Source organism: Lissotriton helveticus, chromosome 6 (assembly GCF_964261635.1).
Source record: "Lissotriton helveticus chromosome 6, aLisHel1.1, whole genome shotgun sequence".
NCBI lineage: Eukaryota > Metazoa > Chordata > Amphibia > Caudata > Salamandridae > Lissotriton > Lissotriton helveticus.
The window spans coordinates 2,128,471,412-2,128,479,128 of NC_136067.1; the positions used below are offsets into that span (position 1 = coordinate 2,128,471,412).

At 41.8% G+C, this 7,717-nt stretch overlaps 1 protein-coding gene across 1 annotated transcript; it reads right to left on the reverse strand.

Moving 5' to 3' along the window:
• Nucleotides 1-241: 241 nt before the first annotated feature.
• Nucleotides 242-838, reverse strand: LOC144763096 (olfactory receptor 2K2-like). Its single transcript, XM_078648392.1, has one exon. It carries the CDS (start codon nucleotides 836-838, stop codon nucleotides 242-244), a length of 597 nt encoding a protein of 198 aa, XP_078504518.1.
• Nucleotides 839-7,717: the final 6,879 nt, after the last annotated feature.

Sequence of the window (7,717 nt, forward strand, 5' to 3'; positions counted from 1 at the left end):
TATTTCATGCTGTATTGTGCCATCTCATGTAAAGAAGCCCCAGAGTTTTCCTATTGCATTGCATGTGCGGAGGGGTGATGCTCGAGAAGAGATAGTATATCTATGACAGGACAAGGAGGTGGGGTGTGAAATGTTTTAATGTATAATAGCATCTCTAGAATGTAAGGATGTAGGAAGTGCAGGTGCAATCATTCCTGATGTCACTTCTAGTAGAAAGCAGCTCCTCTTTGTATTCTGACAGTTACGTCTCAGGTTGTAGCCAGGCTATGTTTCTGATAAGCAGCTTTCTCATTGCCCCTTTCATCTTGTCGTTCCTCAGAGTGTAGATGAATGGATTAAGGGTTGGAGTAACCACTCCATAGAAGACAGAGATGACCTTTTCATTTTCTGATGAGATCATTGACCTGGGAGTCATGTATATCACAATCAGTGTCCCATAGAACAGTATAACCACAGTCAGGTGGGAGCCGCAGGTGGAGAAAGCCTTGCTTCTCCCAGATGCAGGCATTCTCAGGATGGTGGAGATGATGTGGAGATATGTAAAGAGAATTAATGTCATGGGAGCCATTAAGACAACCAGAGAAACCACAAAGAACATAGTCTCTTCTAAGCGGATGTCTACACACGCTAAACGTAAGAGAGCTGCTAATTCACATACAATATGGTTGATCTTGTTGTGTCCACATAAAGGTACTGTCATTGTGAATGACACATTCACTGTAGCGAGAACAAATCCACTGACCCAGGTAGCAAATGTAAGTTTTGTGCAGACGGCCTTGTTGATAATGCGCTGATAGCTCAAGGGGTTGCAGATCGCGACGTAGCGATCCCACGCCATGACTGCCAGAAGGATGCATTGGGTAATACACAAGGAGACACCAATGTACATCTGACTGACACATCCAGAGTATGTGATGATGTTTTTTTCCACCAGGAAGCCTTTCAGAAAAGTAAGGATATTTGTTGATAAAAAACAAATATCCAAAAATGACAAGTTGAGGAGGAAAAAATACATTGCAGAGCTTAGTTGGGAATCTGCTTGAATAACCGATATGATGAAACTGTTCGCACTGATGGTAAAAAGGAAAATGATTAAGAACCCCACAAATAGAACAATTTTCACATGTGGTGAAGTGGAAAAACCTAGGAGAATGAATTCAGTTACATGGGTTTGATTTCTGCCGTCCATCCTGGCTCTCCTCCTTAGAGAATCAATTATTTTGCCAGGCTTTAGCCTCTGTGGCTTCTGATTTCCATCCTTGGTTCCACTCCTTAGAGAATGAATTCACCTACCTGGGTTTGGTCTTTGCCTTCTATCCTTGGTTCCCCTCCTAACCTAAAAAATAAGAAAACCCTGTAAAGATTGTTTGTCATTCATGAAAGGCATGCAGTCAATTGTCTGAGCCAACATCTTTCATTGAAACACAGAACCGCTGTTCCGGATGGGGCATTGATGAGGGTGGCAGGAACGGCTCAATGGGAAGGGGGTCTCATAGGCTTGATTGGGGGAACAACGCGTGGTATTTACTTAACTGGCCCAAGGAGATTGAGGGACTTGAGATTCACTGAGGAAACTGTGGCCTAACTCGCTGATGTTGCAACTGTTTGTGGGGGTGAGGTCTTAATGGACGAGCAGATCTCCCCTTTAGTGGGTGTGTGCCTTACAGTCTGCTGATCATTACTTGGGTGCAGAGAGAAGAGCACTGCATGGATCAAGAAGAACCCGTATTGTTGGATCCACTGGTGGTTTGGAAAGCTTTCTAGATAACTGAAGGAAAGTTATTGAATTCATTGTACTTGCCTAGACTTTCATCTTGTGTCTATTTTGATCTGGGTAGCTGGTGCTTCTGACCGCTGGATAGTGAAAAATTGCTGACTAGCTCTACACTGTGTGAGTATTTCACTATTTCATGGTGTTAGGGCAGGCGTGGCCTGTGCAGGGGTAACAGGTGACCTGACTGCATGTGAAACAGGTATCACAATTTCTTGTCGGCCTAGCTGACACACTAATCTACTGTTCGTTCTGAGGCTTAGGCATGTCCATGGTAATTATAGGGTTCAGCACCCCATTTTGTGACCTCGACGGGTGCAACAAGCCTGCCCTCTATGTCCGCGTCTTGCATTGTTTACTTTAACACTGCTGGCAGCACTTGTGTGACTACTAACAAAGAATGGAACTTTTTACTAGTTCTGGTGAAGTGAGGCACTTACGGGCCCTACTGCATAGTAAGGTTACCATGATCTCCATTTGTATCTCACGGCCTCTAACAAACTACTACAAGAAGCTGATTGGCCAAAGTAAAAAAACAAGCATCCGCCACTACCTTTGTTTGTAAGATCAATTATATATTTATAAAGCGTGGCAAATCACCCCTAGGGGTCACTAGACGCTGGTGCTGTAGGTGCTGCTGCTGCTTGGAAGTAAGGTAATTCAAGCAACCAGGTCTTTAGCTCTCTTTTGAATTGCTGGAGTGACGGTGGGGTCCTGAGGTACAGGGGGAGGCCATTCTAAGCCTTGGCCACCAGGTGCGAGAAGGAGCATCCCCTGCATTGCTTCGGTGGATATGTGGAGTGTCTGCAAGGGAGAGGGTAGCTGATTTAAAGTGTCCGGTCGTTTGTTGGAAGGTCAGACATTTGTTGATGAATGCCGGTCCTTCGCTGTGCAGGGTCTTATATACATGCGTCCGCATCTTGAACTGACATCTCTTCTGGATCGGGAGCCAGTACAGTCTTGAGATAGGGTGTGATGTGAGTTCTTCTGGGGAGATCAGGTATGAGTCTTGCCGCTGAGGTTTGTGTTGTCTGAAGTCTTTTCAGGAGGAGCGAGTTTCCTTAGTCCTGTCTGCTGGTGATGAGGGTATCTATGACAGACCATCTGGTGTTAACCATGAGCCACCGTAGGCTCTTGCGCAGCATGCAAAGGGTGATGAAGCAAGGAGATGTTGACTTGTTACTTCATGGATAGCTTGCTATCCGGGATGATGCTGAGGTTGCAGGCTTGGTCTGTTGGGGCTGGTGGTTGGCCCAGCTCTGTGGGCCATCATGTTTTGTTCCATGGCGAGGGATTGTTTTCAAAGATGAGGACCTCTGTCTTGTTCGTGCTGACTATAAGACAGTTGTTTTTCATCCAGTCTGCAACATTCATCATGCACCTGTGGCTTTGGTGGTGGTGGGGTTTTCAGACACTGTAATTATGAGCTGAGTGTCGTACGAATAGGAGATGATGTTGAATTTGTATGATCTGACGGTGTCGGCCAGGGTGGTCATGTAGGTCTTGAAGAGGATCGGGATGAACACTGATCCTTAGGTGACTCTGCAGATGATCATCTTGTGTCATGAGGTGAACAGCGGGAGGTGGATCCGATGGGTTCCCTTGGTGATGTAGGAAATGATCCATTTGAGGTCATCTCCTTGGATCCTGATGTGGTGGAGTCTGTTGATCAGGATGAGCTGAGAGACAGTTTCAAATGCAGCAGACAGGTCTAGTAGGATGAGGGCTGTTGTTTCTCCGTAGTCGAGGAGTGCTCTAATGTCATCTGTGGCTGCAATGATGATGTCTCGGTGCTGTGTCGGTGCTATGGTTGGCTCAAAATCCATATTCGTAAGGGTCAAGGAGGTAGTGGTCTTATAGGTATTAGATGAGTTGCTCGTTGATAAACTCATGGATGTGTTGGCTCATATTGCTAATCACAGTTAAACTTTGTTCAGTTTGACGCACATGTTTATTGATTTGATAGCTGTACACTACCAAAATGCTGTTTTGTGATTGGCCCCTGGCCAATCAATATCTACTCATAGCTTGTACCTGAGCAAGCTTCTATTGAGTATCAACTGATATATCACTATACTTTCTTCAAATAAATCCTACTTGTAAAGATCACAGAGGTTTAAAAAGGGACCAGAAGCCTGATTCACAAAGGAAATGTATACTTTTGAGTAAGTGCAATATTTATTCTTATTCAGAGTGTAAGTTACAACTTGTAAAAACAGACAGTAATAAGCCCAGCACCGCACAAGTTCAACCACTGGCAATGCAACACCCTCCCATAGAAATTAATGTAGGGAGGGAATTAAAATAAAACATCATAGCTAATAATGTCAGATTAAATTAAACTATTGTAATGAGTTCAAACATACATAAATATAACGCAATATATTTAATGTTAATATATATATATAAAGTAGTAAATATTTATTATCGCACACAAGCTAAGATAAACAAAACGATTTGCCTATATTACATCCTAGTGGTTTCCTGATTTTAACCAAATCCCCCACCTGAAACTCAACTGTTACCACCTTTGTGAGTGCATCATATCTTTGCTTGGATGCAACCTGAAGATCAGTCGGTCTCTCGGGTACAGGTCTCCCAAATCAGGTTTTCTGTATACCGCAAGAATTTTTCTCCAACAAACAACTAGGAGTCACTTTGTTGCACAAGTGCTTTCCCCTCAACAAAACAAAAGAAGTTAACCCAGTAGTGGAATGTGGAACATTATGAACAAGTCAAAGTCTTTCTGACTCTGCATCAATGATATTAGAAATGGAATACACTGCCAAATGTATGGTATCCTTCATCATCCGATTAACCCTTTCCACCGCGCCATTCCCTTGTCGGCTTTACTGAGCCACAGTCACATGTTTAACACCAACAGATGACAACAATCCATTCATGGCATGTTTTTTAATTTGCACTCCATTATCACTCATCATTCACTTAGGAATGAAACTCCATGGAAGAGACACTTCAGAACCCCCACAACAAAATGCATGTAAGTTTCCTTAAAATTTTTTAATGCAACCCACTTAAAGTAATAGTCAATACAATTTCAAATTGTACAATTCTCCACTGAAGGTTATACCCAACTTCTCCAATGAGAACTTATGAAATTCTAGAGATGACAAAGGAACATTGGAAATGTTGGCAGATTTGACAGCCTGATTTGCAAACTGAACAATCAGCAACCAACACATCCACCTCCGTACCCATCCCTAGCCATCAATAACAAGAATTCAACCTTTTTTTCATACCAGTCTGACCTACATGCCTATGATGTGCAAATTTGAGCAGACAGGATATTAATCTCATCAGAGGAACTACCAGACTGCTTCTCAAGAACAAACACCTCTCGATGGACAGGTCCTTCTTCTCCATGGAAAATGGAATAAGTTCCTTATCTAAACAGTTTTTTCCTGGCCAACCATTGGAAGTGCACCCTCTCAACAATGACTTACAAACATCACTTTTACTGCAACTCTTACATTCTTGCAAAGTGATATAGCTCCTGAAACCATCACGCCATCAATCAGCCCTAGAACACTCTCCACATTTTATGCTGTAAATATTTCTTAGCCTATACCAGGTCTCAGTTTTATATTGTTATTCTTTATTTGATCCTTATCAGCAGGATCATGGCTTAGGAGCACCCATAGGAGACTTTAGCAATATGAATTTCCCAAATGATGATTCCTTAACTATGGACTATCAATCAATTAAAGTTATTTGTACATATATGTTTTCTAAAATTAGTTCTATTGTGTTGTGTGTGTATATATGTATATAGATATTTGTGTTTTTGTGTTTGCAGAACTCCTGTCCCTCACCCTGTGTACATCTCTGCCCTGATGAAGGTGTAGCCCCGGCCTGGGCGTCACACCGAAACGCTCGTTGGCGTTGTTTGAGTTGAACAGCAGGATTGTTTTTCCATTCTCAATCCCATTTCTTCCTTGCTGTTACCTACTCCCCTAATGACTTTGGTCATTCTTGGCATTTTACCATTCTGTGGCGCTTTTGTACTTATCCAATGATGTGTATGCCTGTGATTTGATGTATGATATAATTTAGAATGTGTGCTGGAATGAGTGTGAATCTTGAACAGTGTGTGCGGGAGTGCTTTTTGGTTTTGTTTTTGAATATGTTATTCCTATGGTCTTAAAATGGTTATTTGATGACTAAATCTTGGTATATACCAATATCACTACATGTATTGAATTTTTTAATGATGAAAATAATAAAAAGTTTTTGAATAAATCTGTACAGTTCATTTTTGTCTCCCTTATGGGAAGCTCCTTTGCCTCTATTCAAATATTAAGGATCCTGACATAGGACCTGGTTCAAATAATTGTGGCAGGCACTTTTTGCTTCTACTTCATGGCACACTCCACATTTTACACACGCTGAGTCAAGTCAAGTCAAAAGTTATGTTTATTATGACCATAGTCTTCAAGCAAATGCAAGAGACAGTGTCACAAGTTTAAAATATTCACATAAAAACCCTAAAACATTGTAAAAATTAATCCAATATCGGTTAAAACTCTTACACGCCCTTATACTTTTGCCAACGTCAGTAAAATTACATCAGAGATACAACTTATTATTGCATTTAAAACACATTCCTTTCCTTTAGTTCGAGTATAATTTCATTGATTTAAAACTTCATGCAGTACTACTGATTATTCCTGGTTTCTTAGTGCACTCAGTACCACCTTCATATATTTTCCCAAGGCAATTGCAATGTCAATAGTGGGAATTTCAAATAATAGATTTGCCGCCTGCGCCCTTGTTCTTATATCGTGTTTTAGAAGCACAGGCCGCAGCCACAGTTTCCGCTGTTCTAATAAAGTCAGACAATCAAGTAGGATATGCACCAGGTCTCCTTTGCATCCTAAATTACACTTGCAGCACCCTTCCTGGTCTAGCATTTTTGCTTTCAGGTCTTTATTCGTTAACAATGGGTAGATCCCAATCCGCAACCTTAGTATCTCCTGCCTGTAGCCGCGGTTGGGTAGGATGTCTAGATAGGGAAACCAATTTTCGATTAACCAGGAGTTCATCATGTGTGCTACTGATTTCTTCTTCGCTAAGTATCCCATATCAATTATTCTGGATACTTCCTTCCCATTTAGATTCAGCTCACTCTTAGTACATGATACTTGATACGTTTCCTGGATCACCTCTACCTTTAGCCTTTTACAAATTTGCATCAATCTTTCCCTGCATGCTTTTGCCCATTTCTGGTCACTATTTTGGATTTCTTTCCTGCACCATTGTGCTACTTTTTGCCCATCTGGATCTTCAAATTGTTTCCAAAGTCTAATTATTGCCATTTGCGTTTGTATCTTCCAAGCCTTTGTGCCTATTTCAATTCTTATGGCTTGAACCATAGACGATTGTGGGAGAGATAGAAGGCTTTTTAGGCATTTCCCCTCCACCAAGTCCCAGGCTCCTTTACCGCTCAAATAAAGGATTTCTGCTCCATACAGGACTAGGGGGGGATCATTGCCTCAAAAACTCTTAGCATTGGTCGGTGTGACATCTCTCCATAGTCCCTATTAAACATTTTTAGTCCGCATATTGAAGTATGTGCTTTTGCTTTTTGTGCTTCCAGATGGGTGCACCAGTTCAATGTCTTATCAAACCATATACCTAGGTATCGATACTAGGCATATGGTCTCCAGTTTAAGCTCCCCTAGGTACCAATTAAACCTACTTGTCTTTTTCCCGAAGCATAGGATTTTTGTTTTATCTAGGTTAACTGTTAGGAATTTGCTAGCACAGTATGCATTGAAAGCGTTAAGCTTTCTTTGGAGGCCTCTCTCGGTCTGGTCTACTATTACCAGATCGTCTGCATAGAGTAAGCAGGGCACCTTGTTTCCATCCATTCTGGGACTTGCACTACCCTCAACCTCTAGATAGGCCGGGAGGTCTGACAGGAAT

Bases quoted from the DNA above. Each gene is read 5' to 3' on its own strand.
- LOC144763096 (XM_078648392.1), bottom strand. From the start codon at position 838: ATGGCGTGGGATCGCTACGTCGCGATCTGCAACCCCTTGAGCTATCAG.